At 38.8% G+C, this 22,517-nt stretch overlaps 7 protein-coding genes across 11 annotated transcripts; 4 read left to right on the forward strand and 3 right to left on the reverse strand.

Annotated features, from left to right (window-relative positions):
* Positions 1–915: 915 nt before the first annotated feature.
* Positions 916–2,295, reverse strand: LOC18011937 (dnaJ homolog subfamily B member 4). 3 transcript variants are annotated; one of them, XM_024151645.1, is made up of 3 exons: positions 2,131–2,295; positions 1,582–1,840; positions 916–1,334 (listed from the first exon to the last, which is right to left on the reverse strand). In XM_024151645.1, the coding sequence occupies exons 1-3, from the start codon at positions 2,293–2,295 to the stop codon at positions 916–918; spliced, it is 843 nt and encodes a 280-aa protein (XP_024007413.1). The 3 variants fall into 3 exon arrangements, with proteins under 3 accessions (XP_024007413.1, XP_006394805.1, XP_024007412.1); XM_006394743.1 differs by having other exon boundaries at positions 916–1,354; positions 1,431–1,840; XM_024151644.1 differs by having other exon boundaries at positions 916–1,354; positions 1,431–1,854; positions 2,121–2,295.
* An 819-nt stretch (positions 2,296–3,114) lies between these two features.
* LOC18011938 (polyadenylate-binding protein-interacting protein 6) lies at positions 3,115–4,866 on the reverse strand. The gene is made up of 3 exons (XM_006394744.2): positions 4,732–4,866; positions 3,726–4,102; positions 3,115–3,523 (listed from the first exon to the last, which is right to left on the reverse strand). Exons 2-3 carry the CDS (start codon positions 4,098–4,100, stop codon positions 3,359–3,361), a joined length of 540 nt encoding a protein of 179 aa, XP_006394806.1. The 5' UTR covers positions 4,101–4,102; positions 4,732–4,866; the 3' UTR covers positions 3,115–3,358.
* Positions 4,867–6,328: 1,462 nt separating this feature from the next.
* LOC18011939 (leucine-rich repeat extensin-like protein 7) lies at positions 6,329–8,050 on the forward strand. The gene has a single exon (XM_006394745.2). It carries the CDS (start codon positions 6,506–6,508, stop codon positions 7,853–7,855), a length of 1,350 nt encoding a protein of 449 aa, XP_006394807.1. The 5' UTR covers positions 6,329–6,505; the 3' UTR covers positions 7,856–8,050.
* A 1,097-nt stretch (positions 8,051–9,147) lies between these two features.
* LOC18011926 (probable E3 ubiquitin-protein ligase RZFP34) lies at positions 9,148–13,205 on the forward strand. 2 transcript variants are annotated; one of them, XM_024151687.1, is made up of 12 exons: positions 9,148–10,483; positions 10,592–11,178; positions 11,256–11,343; positions 11,452–11,511; positions 11,601–11,633; positions 11,800–11,877; positions 12,024–12,067; positions 12,164–12,204; positions 12,314–12,396; positions 12,489–12,580; positions 12,673–12,784; positions 12,878–13,205. In XM_024151687.1, exons 2-12 carry the CDS (start codon positions 10,994–10,996, stop codon positions 12,986–12,988), a joined length of 927 nt encoding a protein of 308 aa, XP_024007455.1. In that variant the 5' UTR covers positions 9,148–10,483; positions 10,592–10,993; the 3' UTR covers positions 12,989–13,205. The 2 variants fall into 2 exon arrangements, with proteins under 2 accessions (XP_024007455.1, XP_024007456.1); XM_024151688.1 differs by having other exon boundaries at positions 9,153–9,321; positions 10,933–11,178.
* Positions 13,206–13,469: 264 nt separating this feature from the next.
* On the forward strand, positions 13,470–15,245 carry LOC18011927. Of its 2 annotated transcripts, none has more exons than XM_024151107.1 (5): positions 13,470–13,522; positions 13,611–13,832; positions 14,558–14,609; positions 14,704–14,860; positions 14,959–15,245. In XM_024151107.1, exons 2-4 carry the CDS (start codon positions 13,739–13,741, stop codon positions 14,852–14,854), a joined length of 297 nt encoding a protein of 98 aa, XP_024006875.1. In that variant the 5' UTR covers positions 13,470–13,522; positions 13,611–13,738; the 3' UTR covers positions 14,855–14,860; positions 14,959–15,245. The 2 variants fall into 2 exon arrangements, with proteins under 2 accessions (XP_024006875.1, XP_006394811.1); XM_006394749.2 differs by having other exon boundaries at positions 13,472–13,522; positions 14,962–15,201.
* Positions 15,246–15,540: 295 nt separating this feature from the next.
* LOC18011979 (DDT domain-containing protein DDR4) lies at positions 15,541–18,501 on the forward strand. The gene is made up of 11 exons (XM_006394750.2): positions 15,541–15,820; positions 16,085–16,195; positions 16,362–16,448; positions 16,548–16,585; positions 16,686–16,767; positions 16,904–17,010; positions 17,092–17,245; positions 17,336–17,428; positions 17,532–17,652; positions 17,745–17,787; positions 18,084–18,501. The coding sequence occupies exons 1-11, from the start codon at positions 15,644–15,646 to the stop codon at positions 18,316–18,318; spliced, it is 1,248 nt and encodes a 415-aa protein (XP_006394812.1). The 5' UTR covers positions 15,541–15,643; the 3' UTR covers positions 18,319–18,501.
* A 7-nt stretch (positions 18,502–18,508) lies between these two features.
* Positions 18,509–22,010, reverse strand: LOC18011980 (nitrate regulatory gene2 protein). The gene is made up of 4 exons (XM_006394751.2): positions 20,822–22,010; positions 19,891–20,066; positions 19,574–19,797; positions 18,509–19,487 (listed from the first exon to the last, which is right to left on the reverse strand). The coding sequence occupies exons 1-4, from the start codon at positions 21,936–21,938 to the stop codon at positions 18,692–18,694; spliced, it is 2,313 nt and encodes a 770-aa protein (XP_006394813.1). The 5' UTR covers positions 21,939–22,010; the 3' UTR covers positions 18,509–18,691.
* Between the last annotated feature and the right edge of the window lie 507 nt (positions 22,011–22,517).

The raw sequence follows: 22,517 nt of genomic DNA on the forward strand, positions 1-22,517 counted from the left end.
AGAGGAATCCTAAGTAACCCGGTGCGCCAAAGCCCAATTATTCTCGAGATCCAATTTGTTCTGACATAAAATGGGCCTATTATTATTTTCAGATTGGGCCTTATATATATAGATACGCAGGTGCTCTTCTTTTTGTGAGCTTACAGTTTGGTTTGGTTGTTCACTTGTTGCTAGTCTTGTATAAGTTTTTTTCTCATCATTTTGATTTTCGTGTACTTGATATGGCAGATCTGTTTTGAAAGTTGAGGTGTGAGTTCTTCAGGAAATAATAATGAAATAACTTTATTTTGTCTTTTTCAATCCATGTGAACCCATATCTTAGTTTCGCTTGTCTCGCAGCTGTTGAAGTGAATCTTGTCAAGAACCATAATGAAACTCCACTTTGATGAGATACAATTTATTATTAATTAGTTCTTTTAATTTCTGCTTAATCATAGGACTTAATCTCCACTTTCCTACTTCCCACTTTCCACTTTCTTATCTCCATATTTGTAGGATTGATCAATTGTTTTCCTTGGTGTATTTAAAGGCCTCATGGTTAAGATAATGAACAGACTGAAAATTTGCCAAAGAAACTGTGTTGATATTGTGTTCTTAGTGTTCACAATCTCTTAGTTCTGAGGAGGGACCTATCACGCTTGATATGTTGTTTTTTCATATTATGATATATTCAAAACAATTCACCATATCGAGTGTAGTTGCATCTTGGTTCTTGACATCATCCTTCTTCTCACCCATATCATCTTTGAATAATTTACTCTTTTTAAGAATAAAAGTTTGAATTCAACAGTAAGCAACACAGTAAAGATTTGTACAGATTTTTTACAGACATATCAAGAATATGCTACAAACTGTATATACCAGGAAGAAGAACTAATGCACAACAACAACGAAAGGTATCATCCTCAAGATTCTTCAACCAACTAAGACCCGCTTGAGTGCAGATTTCTGGTCCATTGTCAATCTTGTAGGAAACTGAACATCGAATTTGATCTTTAGATCACCTTTGTTTCTTGGCTCTTTAGCTATTGGCATCCCTTCTCCTGGAACCACAAGCTCAAATCCGGGACTAACGATATCCGTGACACCAACGGGTAAATCCCGCCCATCGAGCGTGTTGATACTCACAGTTGTTCCTCCTATAGCTTCTGCAAGCGTCACTCTTCGGCTTGTGATGAGATCATTCCCATCTCTCTTGAAAAAATCGTGTGGTTTCTCGTCAATCACAAACACCAAATCAGCTGGTAACTGATTCACTTGCTCGTTTCCTTTATCCGGAAACTTAATCTTGGTCCCTTTCTTCCATCCCGGTTTCACAACAATGGTCAGAATCTCTGTCTCTTGCGACTGTCTCCTGCACAAAACGAAACAATGATACATTGATACTGATCTTATGGTTTAGGATTCTAAAAAAACGAAACAAAGTTTACCCGTTAGCGTCAACAATGGATCTAGAGATCTTCATTTTCCTAGTTGATCCAGAGTACAACTCTTCAAGGCTACAAGGCAACTTGCTCTCAACAGGTGGAGGTTTTTTAGGCGCAGTCCCATCACTGTAAGTTCTGAATATGTTTTCTCCGCCGTTGTTGTTTCCGCCACCAAATCCGCCAAACATTCCTCCTCCATCGGATTGAAACCTCGTGGACCTTCCTTGACCACCAGCTGATCCAAAACCAAATGGACTACTTCCAAAGAACTCTGCAAATATATCTTCTGCGTTTCTCGGGTTAAAGCCTCCTGCTCTTCCGGTGTTTCCCGTGCTCCCTGGAGGCGGCATATCGCTCAATCCCTCTTCCCCGTATTGATCATATACCGCTCGCTTCTGTGGATCACTCAGAACCTGAAACAGTTTCCCATCCCCAAAAAAAAACTCATTTTTAGGACGGATTCACATTATATTCAGATAAAAAATGGAACTTTTGGGATCAAACGAATGAAAAACGTGGGATGTTTTGGGTAGCAATGCAGCAACATTGCCTTATATGCCTCAGAAGACATGCTTGTGGTGGTAACATATTTGCTTGTATCCCAAGAAACTCATTATAAGCCAAGGGAATGGATCTCAGTAAGACATGTAAACACACAGTTTTGGATTTGGCTGGATCAATCAAGAGAGTGAAGATGACTTGCCTCATAAGCCTCAGAGATCTGCTTGAATTTGGCTTCAGCTTCTTTTTTGGTGTTAGGGTTTTTGTCAGGATGCCATTTCATAGCCAATTTCCGGTAAGATTTCTTCAGATCATCCTCCGTTGCGTTCTTGTCCACTTTCAATACGTTGTAATAATCCAAACCCATCTCTCTTTTTTTCTTTTAGTTTTTTATTCAATCTTCCCTCTAAAACAAATCCAGAAGAAAAAAAAAGATATTCAGTATCACCAATGGATGATGAAAAAAAATCTGTAACAAATGTATTTAAAAAAAAAAAAAATTGAAGAAGAAGAAGAAGGCAATTTGCGGAGATACGTTGTTCTGTATAGAAAGAGGAAGAACAAAAATATCACCGACTTCAGTTTTTTTTTTTCCTTATTTTCTATTGGAACAGACGATCTTAATTGCTCAAAATCATATTATGACAGCTTTTGCAGGTCTAAAACACAGAAATTCACGGAATCTATTTTCCTCATTTTTCTCCTAATACTTTTTAAATTTTTTTTCAAACAATGACATAATTAGATGATCTAATAATAGTACCAGAGAGAGAAAGACAGAGGGCCGCAAAAGAAGCTGCACATAGTTTTATTACAGACCCATAGGCCATAGCCACAGGCCAGTAGTTCGAATATTGTGTAGACTTCATTGTTCAACTTCAACCCCGTTTTTATAATCTTTTGACTTCCCTTTAAACCCATCAAGTAGACAAGTTATTATATGAGAAATGCATCGCCTAAAGCCTTGTTTGGGATTCGAATTTCAAATTTCTGGGAAAAATAGGTTATAACATAAACATTATTAACAAATATTTCGGTTGTCTGACATAAATAATGGATATATTTCGGTTACCAAAGCAACATATCAATTCATAAGTAAGCTCATAACATTGGCACACGGTGTAAAAGAGAAGATATTCATATTAATATTGAGCAGCAAAATGGGCAAATGAGATGAGGACTAAAATGGTCAAAAGAGCAGAGAGGCTTATGATTCATAGCTTTCTCCACCAGAAGACAATCCCAATTCTCAACAGAGAAAGAGAAATCCAAACTGAAAATTAAAAATCTATACATTGTACTCTCTTTTCCCAGATACAAAGGCGGGAAATTATATAGAAAGAGATATCCTAAGATAAACCATCAACTTTTCATATCATCCATTGCATGAAAATAAGAGAAGAAAACTTCACATTTAAGGACTCATCAAATCAGGAGGAGGATGCAGGAGCGTTGGGGGTACCCGAGGATGATGATGATGATCCACTTGCATTCTTTTGTTTTGGTGCTGTCGAGGTAGAAGGCTCGGTGGTTTCAGGTACGTCGCCAATGTCAAGTGTGTCTGGGAGGTATTCCTGTGCTTCAGTACTGTAAATCTGTAGGATGTAACAACAATAGCCATTATCAAGCTTAAGTTTTGTTAGAATTCATAAACTTAAAAAATTAGCAAAGCTATTGCAGGCAGACTCTGATGATACATTATTAGAGCGGGTTTTCATAAACCCCTGAATCCAAACACAAAAGCTTACAATCTACAATGGTGTAATCGCATGTGTGAGATGGCTATTGAATGATTACCTCGAGCTGATTCAACATTTCGATAGTTGCATCCAGATCACCACTGTTGGCCAAGTATACATCATTGATGGACTCATGTGACAGACCAGGGAATGTGACTAAAAGGTACTCAATGTCCATGTCCATCTCCATATCCTCATCCCTCATCTGCTTGTATGCCATGTCAGAAGATGTCTTTGGCATCGACATTTGAGAGCCTGGAAAACTTCCCATTCCTTGGAATCCAAAACCATGAGGTACGTAGGGTTGGTGCTGCACCTGATGTGTGACAGGCTTTGCAGATCGCAACTCTTCGCCACCCAAATAACCCTCTCTTTTGGAGAGTGGTACGTAAGCTGCTGCGTACGGGTTCAATGCAGATCCTCCTGGCTTCATTGCTAAGCAAGAAGAGAGAAAATTGATTACTTGAATCATGCAGTAAAACAAAATCAGTCAAGGACTTGGCAGAAAAATCTACGCTATCAACCACATTCTTAACCAAACAAGTTTGTCACAATGATTCCAACCAGAATCCAAATCAATCAATTAACAGATGGCGAGACCCAACCAGAGAATCAAAATCGATGAGACAAAAAGATAATCGTTACAGATATAATAATAAGATCAGCTTCTCTTGTTCTTCGTGACGCCTTAGGTCTCGATCAAATTAATCTACGCACCTTCAAATCGACTAGGATTCGACAGGGACTCCGAAAACCAAAGAAATCGATAATACACATGGTTTCCCAGAAGCAAATCAAGAGGAAAAAGTAAACCTAACGGAGATAGATAACATGAACATACGAAAGAAGAGATACTATCTAGCCTCTACGTCGATCAAACGCGATTCTTGCTATCCTAGATCGCAGTAATCAAGAGACTACAGAAACAGAAATCGAAAATTTCTTCGGAAGAAATATGACCTAGAGAAACTGATTCAAATACAAGACAAAAGAGAACACGAACAGGCTCCATCGTTGCGATCACGCCAACGGAGAAGCAGAAACGAGAGAGAAAATGAGCTTACCAGGAAACAAAGCGTTGAAGAAGATCGTTCGAGAGGAGAGACAATCGCAATTTCAGAGATCTAAAAATGCTAAAAAGGTGGGAGAGGAAAGAAAACTGCTCAATAATGGACTTAAATCGTCAGCGAAGAACAAAGAACGGGCGTTTACTTGAAGGTCGCATCACGGTGGGGTCTGTTTGGAAACGTTATTATCTTATCCTTGACCCGGTTATTGGTCCGATGTTCATCTCGTCAATGATCTTAGATATTTTCTCCGGTATGGTGACGTGTCCATTAATAATTGGCTTCCTCTTCGTATCTGTTGTCAAATAAAATAGGGAAAACCCTTAAATGAATTTTATGTAAAATATACAAAAATAACATTTCTCATTTTTTGCTGTCATCAAACTCTATAATAAAAAAAAATTGATAAATTTTCTATAATTAATAGTTTTAACTTAAAACTGTTGATGTGAACTTATAATTATTTAACAAAAAGTAAGTTCTCACAAAATCTCTAGAATGCACTTACAATTAGGCAACTTTTTTATCTCACTTGAAAAACGAGATGAAAAGACAACAGAATTGAAAAAATTATTTGTCCAATGACTCAAAATTATATAATTAAGAGATTAAAATGTTTACGAATAGGTAACTACTTACTGTTACGTGTTGGGCAATAGTATATTACAAAGAAATATTTTTAGAAATATATACTTTTATTCAACATTTTTGAATTAAAATATACAATATGAAATTGTTAAGGATTCAGTCAGGAGACTCGACTAAATTGGTCCTGAATTGGAAACGATTTTGCAGTTTTGGTATTTTCGTAAAGACGTTTACAAATTCTTTGACATGTGCCAATCATCTTATATATAACCTCATTGTTTTCTTATAAAAACAAGGCTCATTCTCACTGTACTGCTCAAATACCTTGAACTAAAGTCCTTGTATAAGTTTTTTGAAAACGTGAATTAGTAGGACATAGTTAGCCCAGCAAAATTTCTCAACTGCTTTTCAAAAAGGCTTAAAGGCATTTAGATTAGTGACGATGATGTGCATCCTAGAGTTTGTTAAAGCTCTTTTAATTTGTCGTTTAATTAAGTTCCCATGATGTGCAATCTTTAAATTTTAAGGTTGGCTATTTGATCCGCAATACAAATTACACCTTTGCGACTTTCTATTTTCTAGCTTTGTCTATCTCGGTTTGGTTTAGAAATTCCAGTTAATTTTATACTATCAAGGTTGACAAAATAGAAAGTAAATGGTAGTTGGTAGCTTAGTAAATAGTAACAAACAAATCCCCACGTTTCATCCCTAAAAACTTGCATCATCACATCCTGTTCTCTCAGTATATTTTTAACTTTGCTTTTGTTTTATCTTTGTTTCCTCAGACGCTAAACTAGTGGGACAATTTTCAATTCAGTTTTGCTAAGTCAAATCCAAATAAAATAGAATAATCTTAATTTACAAAATTAGTTTGTTTTTTTCTTCCCCAAGAAACTAATCGTTTTATTTCCACTGTGCACTGTAATAAAATTGTAATGATAAAGAATTTTTAGACATTCTGGGTCAAAGCCAATGCTGTAAACGAAACAATAATTTGACAAAATCTACTAACGAAAGATCTACAAATAGCGATACATATATGTCATACTTCCTCCTCACATCTAATAATAAGAATCAGTAGCTTTCACTGCTAATCTCTCTCTTTTACAGATACTAAAACAAAAACAAAAAACAATAAAGAACAAGAAGAGTGAATAACATAACTAAACTCCATAATAGTGTGATGAGGATTTATCAACCGACCCTATTAACGTTCGCCACCACCGTGATCTTACTCTGCATCTCCGCAACCGCCGCTCCTGGTGGGTCCCGGCAACTTCTTTATTCCCGAGACGACCCTATAACCATACCTCCGTACTTGGTCTTCGAAAACGCACGGCTCGAGAGAGCTTACGTGGCGTTACAAGCGTGGAAACGGGCAATCATCTCCGACCCGTGGAATCTAACGGCGAACTGGTTCGGATCCCGTGTGTGCGACTACAACGGAGTAGTATGCTCCTCATCCCTCGATGACCCTTCGATCAAAACCGTCTCCGGCGTCGATCTAAACCATGGAGATATCGCCGGTCACCTCCCCGAAGAGCTTGGCCTCCTCACTGACATTGCTCTGTTTCACGTCAACTCGAACCGGTTCTGTGGGACCCTCCCACTCGGGTTTTCGCAGCTGAGTCTCCTTTTCGAACTCGATCTCAGCAATAACCGGTTCGCTGGTAAATTCCCCGAATTGGTTATTGGTTTACCGAAACTAAAGTATCTCGATCTCCGGTACAACGAGTTAGAAGGGGAATTGCCAGAATCTCTGTTCGACAAAGATCTAGACGCTTTGTTCCTGAACAGTAACCGGTTCGTTAGTAAAATCCCGGTTAACATGGGGAATTCCCCGGTATCCGTTTTAGTTCTGGCGTCAAACCGGTTCGAAGGATGTATACCGACGAGTTTCGGTAAAATGGGTAAGACTCTGAACGAGATCATCCTGATGGATAACGGTTTACAATCGTGTCTACCAAACGACATGGGTTTGCTTCGAAACGTCACCGTTTTGGACGTTAGTTACAACTGGCTGGTCGGAGAGTTGCCGGAGTCGATGGGGCAGATGGAGAAGCTGGAGGTGTTAAACGTAGAGCGTAACATGCTTTCCGGTGTAATTCCGGAAGAGCTTTGCTCGCTCAAGAATCTTAAAGAATTCAGATTTGGGTCTAACTATTTCACTGGAGAGCCATCGACGTGTTGTAATCTGGAGAGTTATAACAGTACGATGAATTGTCTCAAGGATGAGAAGGACCAGAGATCGACGATGGAATGTAAACTGTTTTTGTCGAAACCTGTAGATTGTGACTCCTTCAAGTGTAATCCCGTCACAGCGTGTGTTTCTCCATCTACTCCTCCGCCGCAAATATCACCATCTTCGCCATCTCCAGTGGCGTCTCCAATTTCACCATCACCGTCGCCTCCGGCCAGACCATGTCCGCCGATATACCCACCGCCTCCACCGCCACCGGAATCTTCTCCATATGCTCAACAACCGGCGGTTGAGATTCCTCGAAATTCTCCCTCGCAGTCGCCGATGAACTGATCAATCATTGTGTAGAAACTAGAAAGCGCATGTGTTGAAATGAGATTTTTTTTATAGCGTGATGATATATATATATATATATATATCAGGGTTTTGTAGTTGGAACCGAGAAGGCTACAAGTGGAGACAGCAAGCTGGAAAATCTTTAGAACACAAAGTGTAAGAGGACTTGTCTCTTTTCTGGATTTACATGTGTGTGTGTGTTATTTTTTTTTATCTTTTACTTTGACATAATTTTTTTAGTCTCCGAATCTTGTTTGTTCAGCCTTTTTCCATATTCATCAATAAGAACATGGTTAGCAACAATCTGACGACAGATTAAGTCTATCATTAGATACTATCTCTAAGCATACCAATGAATGCTGTAAAGTTCGAAGCTTTCAAAATTACTATTTCAAGAGTTGAATTTTAATCGAGAAAACAACATGTAAATCTCATTGCGATTAAAAAAAAATTGACTCGTTTGTATTGTGAACATTTATGAGATATGTATGAATTTGTATTCTTTGAATGGATTGACAACAAGAGTTGATACGTGTCTACATCATAGTCTCATAGAGAGATAATCAATTGATGCTTGTGGGAATTCTTTTGTAAATAAACTGATTAAAGATTCCCGGGAAATTCAAACTCCTAAAGATATCCAATCATTTAGTAAGCCACGTCATCATCCGCGTCCCCGCAATAAGATAAGTTAATTAAGTTGAACACGTAACCTTTCTCCGCAATAATGTTATCAGTTTCGATACTATATTAAAATGTTCATTCACTACAACAAAATTAGGTGGGGTTTTCGTCTAAAAATGAAAAATGCAATCCTTTCATAAATTGTTAAAAAGATGTGTTTCGTCTGTTTGCGCCAATTAACACTTGGACAATTTAGTCGTAATTTTGCGATTAAGAACTTAACATATATTTCATTTTAAGTAACGTCTCATTTCTTTTGCTTAAAAACTAAATTGGATTTTGAAGACATACTCCAGCTGTAGCATCGAAATATGATCGTAGACATTTGGAAATTGTATGGCGACATGTGTATATATATGTTTTTTTTTTTTCCTTTTGGGTGAGATATTAAACGTAGAAATCCTGAAAATTAATGATTTTTTAGATATTTCGCAATGACGACAAAAACGAAAAAAAAAAGATATTCCGCTGTCAACAAAAAAGAAAAAATCATAATAATTAAGGACATAATTTTGGTTGACGTCTCTTTCGCTTTAAGAACGGCAAAATTCGAAGTATCTGGAAAGTCAAGCCTCATCTTCCCACCTTTATAAACCACACGCGGGTATCCTCAAAGTTTTCATCACCTGAAAAACTCGATTTTCTTTCGTGAGACGTCGTCACTTTCAATCGAAGGTTTCTTGCTTGGAGAGCTCGGAATTATCGCCGGAGAGCTTAGCTTGTCTCTCCGAAATTCTCTAATCGGAGGAGATCGCCGGATCGGAAGTTCGTCATCTATAGTATGATTCGTAGTGTGTGATTTGATTTATCCTCTTTTTCTACGTTTTCGTGATTTGATCTTTTCATTCCTTGGATTTGATCTTTTCATTCCTTGGATTTGTTTTGGTAATGTGTCCCTCTCTCTAAGTGTGTGGTTGATTTTTCTCATACACTTTAGTTTTGATCGATTGGGTTCCGTATAGTTTTCGAAAAGACTTGGAAGATTTCAGAAGAAGCCGTAGCTTAGACTGAAGAATTTGGTTTGGGCATGTCGCAAATTCTGAATTCAACTGCAAATAGATTATGTTCTCTGTTGTACGGGGAGCAAGTAGAATCATAGGCCTCTTATAATCCATCCAGCAGATTTAGTTTGGTGCTTCATAGAAGATGTTAATCCAGACTTCCATAGACAGAATACATCTGACACTTCTTTGAATTTGAACCATACCCATGACCATGAGGCAGTGTTTGTGCTGGGTCTTCTTGGGGAATACTTGGTATCGTTGGAAGGCATATCGGCGCTGTTTCAGGAGTAAAAAGCTAGATTTAAGGTGAGTCTCAGAGCCTGGTTTTAGTTCTTCTGGTTTAGCGATGAAAGGATCCAGAGCTCAGTGAGAAACATCTTTCTTCGTGTTGATCTAGTGTAATAGCCATCTCCTTTTTCAGCTTAGTTGTTACCCTTCATGGATATTTTTCTTCGTTAACCCAGACCTGTGAAAACTTCATTCTACCTAAGTATTTCCCTTGATCATGCACTCTTCAATTATCTGTTTATTATATCTGATTTGGCCATGAGTGCTCGTTGTTTTGTCATCTCATCTAAGGTGGATGAACAGAGGTTCCTCGTAGTTATACTTGAAGAAGGTGGCCTGGTTGCTCACTTTGTTGGTAGCCTGTCTATCTCAGCTATATAATTGAGTTTCCTAGGAGCATATCACCTGGTTGTTCATGACGAGCTTTCTGCTCCCTCGAGAATCCGGAGGTTGTGAACTTAGTAGTAGAACTTTCCCGTAGCTTTTTAATTCCTTTGGTTACTGGATACACTTTAGCTCAAGAGAAAAGAAGCCAGCTTTAAAGATGGAGTTGTATAAACTAAGAGTACTCTTCAGGTTTCTGTTTCCTTTAAGAATTTTCTGATTCGTATGTTGACTGAAGAAAATTGGTGCAAAGTGGCAGTCGGAGGTAGGTCTATCCTCTTTGGACCCTAACCCATCTCTTTAACCCGGTTATTCCCTTTTCTATGTCAGTCCCAAACCTTGTTTGATCGTGTTTGCCTTGCTTTTACGATAGGTTGGGCATATCCGGTTTAAACTGGATAGATTTCCCCAGATTTCAAGGACTGAAGTGAGCATTCAGTGTGCTAGGCTTTTGTTTGTCTATGAAGGATCCATCAACCAAGAGAGCTGTGTTTAGTTGTTTAACAGGATATTTGTAATTTTTTTTTTTTAATTCATTCCTCTTGGAGAAAGCTGATTGGCGCCGTTTCGAAGCTGGATTGTCTTGGTGCTGATTGGATTGGTCTGGTGCAATGTAGATGGAAGCAACAGTTCATCGAGTTTTTTTCCTGATTTTCAGGTGACAGAGTTCTGGAAATGATGAACATATATTCTAAAATCTTTTCCTACTTGCAGGTCTCATAAGCTTTTCCATCAGCTGGCATTGTCTGCCAATATCACTCACAGATAATTCGTAATGGGGCACATACATTTCAACCATATAGTTCAGCAAGCCCAGAAGACTGATCGAGAGGACAGTGAGATGTCAAGAAATTTGTCCCCTCGTTCATCCAGTGAGGATTCTGAGTTGTCAGTTCTCGAATTGGAGGCAGCGGAGTCATTATTAAAAGAAGTCCGTAACAGAGGACTAATGGAGTTTGGGTAATTTTTGCTTCCTGTTTGAACTTTCTGAGAGTGGAGCATGTTTCTTGGATTAATTTCTCCCAATGTTCTTGCAGATGTCCACATTACAGAAGAAGGTGTTGCATTAGAGCTCCTTGCTGTAATGAGATATTTGGTTGCCATCACTGTCATAATGAGGCGAAGGTAGAGTTCTTTATTTGAAGTTATAGATTTCAGGAAACTGCCTGTTTTTTGCAACTCCTATTTTTCTCAAGATCTGTACTGTCTTTTGTAATCATGTCTTGGAAGCAGAACAGCATAAATGTAGATCAGAAACAGAGGCATGATATTCCTCGCCAGAAAGTTGAACTGGTATAGTAGTCTGTATATCTTGGTCGCTCTATGTTCATTATTCTATGCTCGACTCCCAGTTGACAAGATCTCTATCTTCTTCATCACAGGTTATTTGCTTACTCTGTGGCACTGAACAAGAGGTGTTTTCTAACTCAATACTTTCTCTAAATTTTGCTACTTTTAGTAAAGAGAGATTTAGTGCGACCAGTGAAGGAGCTGAGTGGCCCATTAACAGAAAAGATGCTAACAAACATTTTCAGAAATTTGTTGAAGAATTAACTCTCTGTTTTCCCTGGCCTTCACCAGGTTCGTCAAACTTGTATTAACTGCGGAGTGTGCATGGGGAAGTACTTCTGTGAAGTTTGCAAGCTCTATGATGATGATGTAAGATTTCTGAGGATAATTTATTCCTTAGCTTGTTTTGTTGTATCCATATTTTTTATATTAATTTATGCTACAGACTAGGCCTTAGAATTTCCAGGCTTCTTTATTTTTGCTGGTTAACCATTATGTTGCTTTCTTGTTTCCAGACATCTAAAAAACAGTATCACTGCGACGGGTGTGGAATTTGCAGGTTCATCTTGAACTCCTCTTTAACATACAACACGTTTGATTTAGCCCACACGCTATAAATATGTTCATAACTAAAATCTTGCTTCTTTCATTCCAGAATCGGTGGACGTGAGAATTTCTTTCACTGTTACAAGTGTGGTAAGCCATCTTCGGCATCAGAGAACCTCAAGTTTTCATGCTGGACACTAGTATATCTGTTGATTCTGTTGACCTGTACAATCTAACCAGCTCTCTGACTCTCAAACAGGCTGTTGTTATTCAATCCTCCTCAAGAACAGTCACCCTTGTGTTGAAGGAGCAATGCATCACGATTGCCCCATTTGTTTCGAGGTAAAACATATTGTCGTTTTGGTTCTACTGATCCATCGTAAACATTGACGTCCCTTTATACCAAAATCGTTCTGGCTGTTTTTTTCTTCCAGTTCCTGTTTGAATCACGTAACGATGTGACGGTTTTGCCATGTGGACACACAATCCATCAGAAGTGCTTGGAGGAAATGAGAGAACATTACCAGTGAGTATACATAACTCAGGGCTTGTGTCCTGTTTTAAAAATTTGTTATCGTAGATATCTTTGAACTGACAGGTGTAAACTAATGCCTGCAGATACGCGTGCCCACTTTGCTCAAAATCTGTATGCGACATGTCTAAGGTGTGGGAGAAATTCGACATGGAGATTGCTGCTACACCAATGCCAGAACCATACCAGAACAGAATGGTTAGTCTGAGCTTATTCTCACACCTCATCCTATAACCAAGAAATGAAATTAAAATCAGCAGATTATATAACCTTTTGATGGGGTCAAAACAGGTTCGAATTCTCTGCAACGACTGTGGGAAAAAATCGGAGGTACAGTACCATGTGGTGGCTCAGAAATGCCCAAACTGCAAATCGTACAACACTCGCCAAACCCGAAGCTGAAGCTGTCTTTTGTATACTTGGCGTTTCCAAGTTTGTTTGCTATCAAATGCATTTAAGAGCAATTCACTTGAGCCAATTACGTGTGTTGGCTCCTTAACCTCTCGAGTCTATCTCTTCACTCTCTCCGTCTGGTCTCTTGTAAGTTGCTTTCCTTAGGAAATGTTTCCTTTTGTCCGACTCTGAGCTATTAATCATAATAGTTTCTTTCAATCCGGAATCAAGGATGTTCAAACACCCAAAAAAGTATAACACATAAGGCAAAACCAAGCATAAGTCTATAGGAAAAACTATTATGCATGAAACAACACATCTACCATTCAAGGATTTTTGATATTTGTGTCTTCCCGAAAAACTTACGGAAAGAGAGGGTAATAAGATTATTACATTAATAAAGTTTCGATACTCCCATTATTAATACGGCTCTAAACGCTTGAAAGATAAACCAGTTTAACACTTTTCCAGATCAGAGTGTTTTGACTTGCCTTCCACAATGAACGGACCAACACAGCATTTTGCATTGCCCGGTTTGATCTGGTACACCGATTACCATTATACCGTCAAAGACGAAAATTGAAACGCGAAACTTCGATTAAAATTGATTAGTTTTGGAGACTCTTAACAGGCCAAGGCCAACACTCACAGTCTCACACACACACGGCTCGAAACAAATCTGTTTACTCGCAAATACAACACCTCTTCTCTTGCTTAGCTTCGAAATCTCTCTCTCTCTCTCTCTCTCTCTCTGCGATAATGGCGGAATCACCGTCGCAGAATGGTGCGCAGCTTGTTGCTCATCAACCTCCTGGTCAGCAAGCTGAATCAGATCTGGCGTCTCTCATCTTCGGTTTGTTGTTTTTTCCCCTTTCCTGTGATCCTTTTCATTCAAAACCGAATTTCTACTGACCTAGGAATCATGAATCAGCGCGTGTTCCGATGTCGGACTAGCTCATCATCTTAGTGAAATTCATAAACGTACTGGTTCTTTGTGAAAATCATAAAAATGAAATGCTCTATTATATGGTTTTAACGAGCTTGTGCATACTTTATTCGCATCATGAAATAAAATGCTCTATGATTTGGTATTAACGAGTTTGTGCATACTTATTCGCATCTCTTCTTGTGCTAGTACACCTGTAGAATCGAAATTTATTCGCCATTGTTAGGTTCTTCTCTCGCCAAAAAAAGCTGTAGGTGATGTTACTATAGTTTCTCAATAGAGACTGATTGTCGCTTGGGTCAATGTTATTTGCCAGAGTAGCTAAAAACAAATGATTAGAATGAAAAATGTATATTATCGTTGCTTAGATCAGTTTGGAGTTGTTCTATTTTGTTATTCTGATTATGTTTGTTCTGGATACACTATCCTTGTCTCTTTGGCTTATGCAATTTCATGAGCTGAGACCTTATATATGTCGATTTGAAGGTTTATCATTAAATGTTTAATGGATTAGATCAGTGGATGGTTTGAGATCACAAGTCAATGTTTTCTCCATTAGTTTTTGAACAATGTGTATAGGTTTGTTGTTGAACCTTCTATTAGCCATGGTCCTGATATGTTGCAATTTGCAGAAATGTCACAGCAGGTTCAGATGGGAATGGAGAATATGCTCAAGTTGGTCAAGTAAGTATATGTTGTGTCTACAACAAGCGTAATGGCTACTGCTGAGTGCTTATCCAGTGCCTCTCTCTCTCTCTTGGGTTGACAAATCCTGCAGTGAGATCGATCAAAACTCTGTTGGAATCAAGGAAGAGATTGAGAAATCAAAGGATTTTGCAATGGAGAAGAAAAGGGTTCTCGAGGAAGAGAAAGAACAGTTTCAGAAAGCTGCTTACACTATTCTAGACATGCTAAGCAACCGAGGCTAAAATGAGGTACTCGATTTTAACCTCTCTCGGGTTCGATAGTCTTTGTTTTGGCATGAAACTGCTAAATTCATCATTACTTGATCGGTTCCTCATTTCTAATGTAGCAGGGGAATGCTTACTCTGGAGAAAAAAACTTATCAGGTAGAAGAAATATTCTAAATGTCAGAAAGACTCACTGGTTTGGTTTTGTATTAGCTTGACGTTGCTATTACCGACACTTTTTTAACAGAAAATACAAGTGGATAAAATTCATTAGGATGGCTTTTTTCACACACACATGACACATCCGTATATTCGGATTCAAGTGAAAAATTCATAAAATAGATAAGAAAGGAACAAGGATTTGCTCAACATGTAGGATATAACTTTAAATTTTGTTTTGAGGTAAGCGGACCAGAGATTGTGAATTTCATATTTGACCATACGTCATATGAATTTCTATGGATATTAATTATCTAATAAGGAATCAAAATGTACAGTCTAGTCAAAATGAAAAAATGTACTACTGTTCAAGTACAATCTTTTATATCAGCAGAAAGAAATTAAAGCCGAAATACAGATATTTTCAGGGACTAAAATAGAAATATAGAATAAAAGAAAAGATAAAAAAGTAAAATATTAATAACTCTAGGGTGTGGTAGAGTAAATAGTAAATAGTAAAAGCATCCCTCCTTTGGCGGGAGAGCTCCCCCAAAATTTCTCCATTTTACACTCCCACTCCCACAAAAACCCATTCATCTTCTCGTCTTCCACTCTCTCTCTTTTTTTTTTCTCTCTCTCTCTACGGAAATGGTAATGCTCCGCCAAAGGACAATGGTCGCGACCGGAGAACCCGAGCCGGCGTTGGAAAAAGAAGGACTCTGCGGCGACGACTTGACGATTCTGGTGGACGATTCATCCACCGACTCAGCAGTGAAGCACCTGCGTGGACGCTGGGAACTTGCTTCTGTTCTAAATTTCTTGAATGTATGAAACTCTTTCGCTTCTCTCTTTGTCTTAAATACCAAATTTCTCGATTTCTCTTTTACAGGCGAATCTTCGTTTTCCTTTTTTTTTTTCCAAACGGAACATTTTCTTCCATGTTTTGCATCTACGGCTTTATATTCTAGGAATTTGTTGGAGATTTTGTTGCTTGGTGCACTAATTCAACGGGAAACTAAACATTTCTGACATCGATCATGTGATTAGCGTTGGGATGTTTCCCTAAAAAAGATTTTGTTGTTGTGGCAGGTCTTTGGACCACTCGTCTCGGAAAAATTGAAGTTAACAGCTGAAGAAATTGAGACGGGTCTTATCGATTCCAACGCCACAAATGCTCAGCTTCACATCGCACTTTTGAAGGTTTCGATTTTATCATTTATTGAGCTTAACATATTATCTGCTGTCAATGGATTCTAACAAAAACTCTTCTGAATCTCTATGATTTCTCCTCTTTTTCATCATGCATACAAGCACAAGTGTGTTCATTACCTATACGAAACCTTTACTGGAACTGAAATTTCCACAGGGGATACTACCGATAGGTAAATCGCTTGACCAGGGAGATGCATGGATCACGGTGTTGTGTAAGAAACTAACTCCATGGTGGCCATTGGTAAGGCCACACTGAACCTTTTCTAGTAGCTTATATCCTCTTTTGAAACAGGTTAAATTTTTGTTTCTTTATTGACTCCTGTAATGCCATTATTTGCAGATTGCTGAGGGTGAAATTCCTGTAACCGCTAACAAAGGGTATTTGGTGAAATGGTGTCAATATTTGTGCATTATGTTATTTGATTCACGTTGAAATGGTATTGCCTAACAACTTTCTTCTCTCCTGTTGTATGGCTAGGGAGGAAATAGTTGAATACAAAGGACTTGACCCTACTAATCGCCTGCAGCTTCTTAAAGCACTTTGTGAGCTTCGAGTCCAAGTAATTTCTTCTTATCATTTAGTTCTTGAACTATATTATCAATGCATGCCGCTTTGTTTACATATCTAAACAAGAGCATTGCTAGTTGGATTTGTTACTTTTTCTTAGTTTATCCTTTTTGTTTTGGATGGTATAGCAAGATGATGCTCGTACGTTTATTCAAGAGAATGCCAAGCAAGGAGCTTTGGATTCAGGTTTCCAGAAAAGGAAGTTTGGAGGAGATGGAAAGAAGATTTCTTACTGGTAATTAATTACATATCTTATTACTTCTTTTTGTATTTTACATTCGGTGTGCTTAACTTTTCATTGGTTTTTCCGTTCTAGGTTTGATGGTAATGACATCCAGGGGTACAGATTATATAGGGAAGTCAATGACTTCTCGAAGAGCGCTAAAGCAAGGAAGAATGCATGCTCAGATATATCTAGTTTCTGCTGGGAAACTGATGCAACCAATCTAGATGAATTTCAACGAGTCGCTGTAAGCTTCTTTTTTGTTTGTTCTTCTACTCTTTCAGATGTGTGTAACTGTTTTTTTTTTTCATTCATCAATAATATGCTATAATGGCAGAGAGAGTTATCATCATGCAAAGCTTCTTCTTTGGCTGCTATCGGCCAGATGATCGAGACAGATGCTATACCCGTTGTTGAGAAATACCATAAAGTACATTTTAGCTACATCCCTCAAATTCGTTCTTTATGCTAATGCACATCTGCTATATCATGTTTTTTGTTTAACGGTGTATCTATTCCTTTCGCAATAACAGAAGAAAGAAAGGGCCATCAAAAAGAAAATGAAGCAAGAGATGGCCATTAGTGTCAATTTCTCACGTCCTATGCGCATTACCCGTTCTTGTCGTAACCGCATGCCCGCTACTTACACCTTTGGTAAAGTCATATATACTTGTGTTACTTCCTCTTATTTGATATACTACTTACCCGTTAGTATGGCTTGTTCTTTTGTATATTTTATTGTGCAGACGAGTATGAAAAAATGATCAGTGAGGCTGTGAAGGATGCAGAGTAAGAGCTTGACTATTTTGTTAAGCGAACTTATCTATCCATCATAACATATCAGAGAGTATTTCCATTTTGCTTAATCAACTCTCAAATAAAATGATGAACTAGAATGTAAACGCTGCTGATCTCACCTGTCCTGTTGTATCACTTAGAAATCATCAAATATTATTGGTCTTTGGAAACCTCTATAGCGGAGATGTGTAATTCGTTTTCCAATGAACCATCAGTTTGGAATTAAACCCAAATTTCTGTCATACTATGCTTGAGGAAACTCATCATTAACTTCTTTTCTTGATCAGGGAAATGGATCGAGAAGATGAGGAAGGAAAGGAGCAACAAAGTGCGTCATTGGTGGTTACAAACGATAATTCTGAAGGCAACAACAAGATGAAGTCAACAGAGGAAGTAGCACCTGAAAGCGACAATGATGATGTAAAAGAGATGGAGAAATGCAAGGAAGACTCAGAGGGAAAGAGAGAGTTCAGTGTCAAAAACAGGCTGAGACAGAGACTAACGAGGAACTCAGCTCTCTGAGTTTAATCGTCAAGGTTGTTGGAAAAATGGTAAAAGCTTTTGGGTGACACGACATCGTTTTGTCTATTTTGGATGTTGGTGGAGAGACCATGCTATTGATTAGTCAGAGGGGTTAGGACTTGGAAATGCTTTTTTTTTCTTTTTTAAATTATATGATGATGTACTACATTCTCAACAGTGTAGATCTTAAGGTGAAATTATTTGAATATATGTTTTAATTATAAATGTTTCATAGTACATAACCACTTGTAAAATGTCAGGGTGGCAAAAATAGTTAACTTACTTCTAAAAACTATTCAAACAAGAGTTTATTTAAAACATAAGCAGCGAGAGAGAGAGCCCTTTCTTGTTTCGAAAAGAAGTAAAAACTGGTTCAAGAAGATACAGTGGCTTTCTGAGTCTGCGATATGATTCTGAGCTTTTCGTATGAGTCAGCACAAGCGTGGGCATAATCAGACAGTGCCCTGAAGATCTCAGGCAATCTGATCTTCAAACTGTTGAGAGACTTCTCCCTCACCTGAACACAATGTCTTTGGTGAGCTTCTTCTTCGTCTTCAAGCCTTTTCTTCAGTGTCTCCACAACGATTCTCCTCTCTGTGACATGATCTCTACTGCTTGCGTCTTCCCCACCTTCACCTTCCTCCATTGGTCCTCTTTTCTGCAAGTGTTTCTGATACCATTCCTCAAAACCTTGCTTCTTCCTTATAAACTCTCTTCGCGTCTCTTCACATTTCTCCTTCAGTTTTATCTCTTCCTCCTGATGAAGCAATATTGTTTTGATGACTGCAGCGAAAGACGAAATAGCTGATTTGGCGACCTCATCGGGAAGTTTCTCAAGACAGTCATGCCACGAGTGGAGAAGTGCTTGGATTGGCGGGCGCTGAGGCCGTGGAGGAGAGGAAACCTTCTCTTTAAGGCTGCTCTCAATGGGGATAAGGTTTAGCTTCAACCAGCTGTTGAGAGAGTTAATGTACTGCTTCTGGTGAGTCACGAGTCTATCGAACTGAGCATGCCATTCTTCCAAGACCGTGCAGAACTGCCGTGTCTGTTGGTGATGTTGCTTTGTGGTTTCTTTGTGACAAGTTGAGATTTCAAGGGATTTTAGCTCTCCAACGATCTTTAGTTGTGTGTCATGTTGTATGCACATATTTGTCCACATCTTTGCCATCCTGCAGAATCTCACACGTCGAGAAAGCTGGTTAGAATTGGCTAATGCTAACGAATCACAGAGAATCATTTGAAGGAGAGAACCTACCCTTCAACTAGGGAGACAAGTCTTGGATACAATTGGTCATCCCTTAAACGGTTTACTTCTGAGACCGTCGAATCCATTGATTGCATGTCAACGATATATCTCGTGTGTAGATGACTCACGGCCGCCTTTGTTTTCTCCACGGTTTCTGCACTCGAACCTTTTTTTTTATACCTATTAAGTAAAGATACCTTTTTCTGGTACTCTATCTTCATAAGCTCACCTTGCTAGAGAAAGAAACACCACCACCAAAGAAAAAATGCATTAAACTAGACATCCTTTACACTTTAAGTAGAAATGATCAGCTTTAAGTTAACTACCTTCACTTCATCATAGAGTTTCTTCTCCCATGCCAACAATTTGTCCAACACCGTCGCATGAGTTTCATGCTCATCTGATTCTTGGTCATCTCTTCCACCTTCACCATTGGAAATGCCTCTTAGCGATTTATTCCAAGTTATAACCCGCATTACCCTAGCAGAATGATCAACATATCCTGAAAAGGAAGGAAAGATCAATAATTCATCAGCAAGAAAGCAACAACTGTCCAAGAAACAGGCAAACGTAATCAATTTCCATCAGACTTTGGCCCCAGAAACGCTCTCCGATAGGGATAGATCTGGTAAGATAATGGTAGGGATAGCAAGAAAAAGGGAGTTAAAGTGTTGATTAGTCAAATCCAGAACTTTGTTTGAAGGCTTTAAACGGAAAAAAACAATTAAGAAGGCCACCAGAACTATTAATTTAAGGTTTATCTTGGATTCTCACAAATGTTAAACCACAGACCCAAATGTCAAAGTAGACAGACCAAAAAGTGCATCAGACTCATACTTTAAGAATATTGCAGACACTAAACCATGATCCGATCTAAAAAAAAACTATAACTTTTTCAGACTTTTGGTTTTCTTTTTCATTGTTTCAGTTAGAGAAACAAAGAATCAATCTTTCTAACCAATCCAATCATCCACACATCATGAATCACCTAAGAAAGCAGCAACCAAAGTTTTGGCTAAAGCAAAGGAAATAAATTACTCATCTGAATGTCTCAAAAAATTGGAGCAATTTGGTAGAAAAGGAAAGAAAACTACTCATATGAACTGATCTTGAAAGACCTTAACCAAAATCGTTGGCTAGACCGCACTTAATCAGTTAGAATTTAGGGTTGGAAACTCAATAGATTCAACAAACTGCACGAAAAATATATAATTGCTTCAATCACCGAATCAGAGAGTGAAAAAACGACTTCAGTACCTCGATTATCTGCAAAATTCGAGTGGTAATGTAATCTTGTTGCTTCCAGCATTTTGGAGACCTCCTGGGCACACTCTGACGCTTTGAGGAATCGATCATCAATCTCATCCAGTATCTTCATCAAATTCACGCTTGAAGCGGTGGTCTTGGCGACCGCACGCCGGAACTCCGTCGGAGCAGTGCTGGCATGCTCAATCTTAGCTTTTCCTTTCTTTTTCTTCTTTGCCTCCGCCACCATTGCATCCTCTTCTTCTTCCTCCTCTTCTTCTTCTTCATCTTCTTCTTCCTCATCCTCTTCCTCTTCTTCTTCTTCAACTTCCTCCACTTTCTCCGGCGTTTTCGGCTCCATTTCCTCAACAGCCTTGTGACCGGAGTTCTTACGGAATATCCCAGATCTCTCCTCTACTTCTTCTTCCTCTTCATTGAACTCGAAATGATGATTACTCTGACTCTGATACCCGTTTCCCATTTCCCTATTGTCTAAGTTAGGTCCAGGCATATTCTCCACCATGAAAAAGTAATCCCAAGCCATGCTATTCGCCGGCGAGGCACTCGCAATCTCCGGCGTCTCCGGTCGCTTTCTACCATTCCCAACATTCTCCGGCGTTCGGGGAGAAGACTGTTCCTCCTCCTCCTTACGAGTAGTAACTCTAGCACCGTCCTTAACTCCCTCCTCTTCCTCATCTTCTTCCTCATCCTCTTCATCTTCCTCCTCAATCGCCATTGAATCCACAGTCCGAAGCTTCCTACCTCTAACCGCCATGGTAGGCAAGCTAATGGCGCGTTTAATCGGAGAAGGAGAGAATTTAGGGAGAGGAGGAGGCGGAGGAGGGAGATTCTCAATAGGCGGAGGCGGAGGAGGTTGAGGAGCAGGATCCACAGTGCGGTCACTTTGTTGCTGATAATGGCTTTGATCCAAGACATCAAGTGTTTGATCAGATTCGCCATGGCCATAGTCACTGAGAGCAGCACCAGTGTTCTTCAAAGCAATGGCGTAGGCGAAATGACCGGCGGCGAAAGCTTTGCTCGCCGCAACCGCCTCCTTGATGACGTTTCGTCGCTCCTTGCATCTCGCCACCGCCTCTTCGTTATCAACCCTAGATTGCGCACACCCCATTTCCCCAGAAAAATGAGATTTCTTTGGAGAGAAAATTAGAGAGAAATGATAAAAAGAGAGTCCTGACAATCGAGGGACAAAGATGCACAGTGAGAAGAGAGAGAGGTAAACTGATATTTCCCACGCGCCACGAGTGGAGATATTTTATGTACTCGCTCTCTCATGTTATCGTGGTGTCATGTCTATATTCATATTTTTTTCTTTTTAAAAGGATGAGCTAACGGTCACATATCTCAACGCACCACGGCGTCGTTTTGTACACCTTTTCTACACGTACTGTTTTGTATCCAATCAAATCAACTAATGAAAAGGTTTTCCTTTTTTAATTTTTGATCAAATCTTTTGATTTCCTTTTTTAAAATCATTAACACTTTGATATTTCTACAAAGAGCTTCAAGAGTTTGGTTTACAATTACATCCCAACTTTCCAAAAAAAAAAAGAGATATTTTTTGTTCCAAGACTACAGTTGAAATCATCAGACAAGCCTAAACAGCAATGAGAGACAAGAAACTAGAATTAGACTAATTTCTTGCAGATTTATTTATGGGAATTTTTATATCTGGAAAAAATGAGGTGAC

Source organism: Eutrema salsugineum, unplaced genomic scaffold, assembly GCF_000478725.1.
Source record: "Eutrema salsugineum unplaced genomic scaffold, Eutsalg1_0 scaffold_6, whole genome shotgun sequence".
In the NCBI taxonomy this organism is placed as follows: domain Eukaryota; kingdom Viridiplantae; phylum Streptophyta; class Magnoliopsida; order Brassicales; family Brassicaceae; genus Eutrema; species Eutrema salsugineum.

Bases quoted from the DNA above. Each gene is read 5' to 3' on its own strand.
- LOC18011937 (XM_024151644.1), bottom strand. From the start codon at position 2,295: ATGGGTTTGGATTATTACAACGTATTGAAAGTGGACAAGAACGCAACG. The intron at 1,855-2,120 runs TTCACTCTCTTG...TTTTTGGGGATG, and splicing joins GGCTTATGAGGCAAGTCATC to GGAAACTGTTTCAGGTTCTG. The intron at 1,355-1,430 runs GTAAACTTTGTT...CGTTTTGTGCAG, and splicing joins TCCATTGTTGACGCTAACGG to GAGACAGTCGCAAGAGACAG.
- LOC18011938 (XM_006394744.2), bottom strand. From the start codon at position 4,100: ATGAAGCCAGGAGGATCTGCATTGAACCCGTACGCAGCAGCTTACGTA. The intron at 3,524-3,725 runs GTAATCATTCAA...TACATCCTACAG, and splicing joins AAATGTTGAATCAGCTCGAG to ATTTACAGTACTGAAGCACA.
- LOC18011939 (XM_006394745.2), top strand. From the start codon at position 6,506: ATGAGGATTTATCAACCGACCCTATTAACGTTCGCCACCACCGTGATC.
- LOC18011926 (XM_024151687.1), top strand. From the start codon at position 10,994: ATGGGGCACATACATTTCAACCATATAGTTCAGCAAGCCCAGAAGACT. The intron at 11,878-12,023 runs GTAAGATTTCTG...TCTTGTTTCCAG, and splicing joins GCAAGCTCTATGATGATGAT to ACATCTAAAAAACAGTATCA. The intron at 12,205-12,313 runs GTAAGCCATCTT...ACTCTCAAACAG, and splicing joins CTTTCACTGTTACAAGTGTG to GCTGTTGTTATTCAATCCTC.
- LOC18011927 (XM_024151107.1), top strand. From the start codon at position 13,739: ATGGCGGAATCACCGTCGCAGAATGGTGCGCAGCTTGTTGCTCATCAA. The intron at 13,833-14,557 runs GTTTGTTGTTTT...TGCAATTTGCAG, and splicing joins TCTGGCGTCTCTCATCTTCG to AAATGTCACAGCAGGTTCAG. The intron at 14,610-14,703 runs GTAAGTATATGT...CAAATCCTGCAG, and splicing joins AATATGCTCAAGTTGGTCAA to TGAGATCGATCAAAACTCTG.
- LOC18011979 (XM_006394750.2), top strand. From the start codon at position 15,644: ATGGTAATGCTCCGCCAAAGGACAATGGTCGCGACCGGAGAACCCGAG. The intron at 17,653-17,744 runs GTAAAGTCATAT...TTTATTGTGCAG, and splicing joins GCCCGCTACTTACACCTTTG to ACGAGTATGAAAAAATGATC. The intron at 17,788-18,083 runs GTAAGAGCTTGA...TTTCTTGATCAG, and splicing joins GAGGCTGTGAAGGATGCAGA to GGAAATGGATCGAGAAGATG.
- LOC18011980 (XM_006394751.2), bottom strand. From the start codon at position 21,938: ATGGGGTGTGCGCAATCTAGGGTTGATAACGAAGAGGCGGTGGCGAGA. The intron at 20,067-20,821 runs GTACTGAAGTCG...CTTCCTTTTCAG, and splicing joins GAATTTTGCAGATAATCGAG to GATATGTTGATCATTCTGCT. The intron at 19,488-19,573 runs GTAGGTTCTCTC...GAGATTCTGCAG, and splicing joins CTTGTCTCCCTAGTTGAAGG to GATGGCAAAGATGTGGACAA.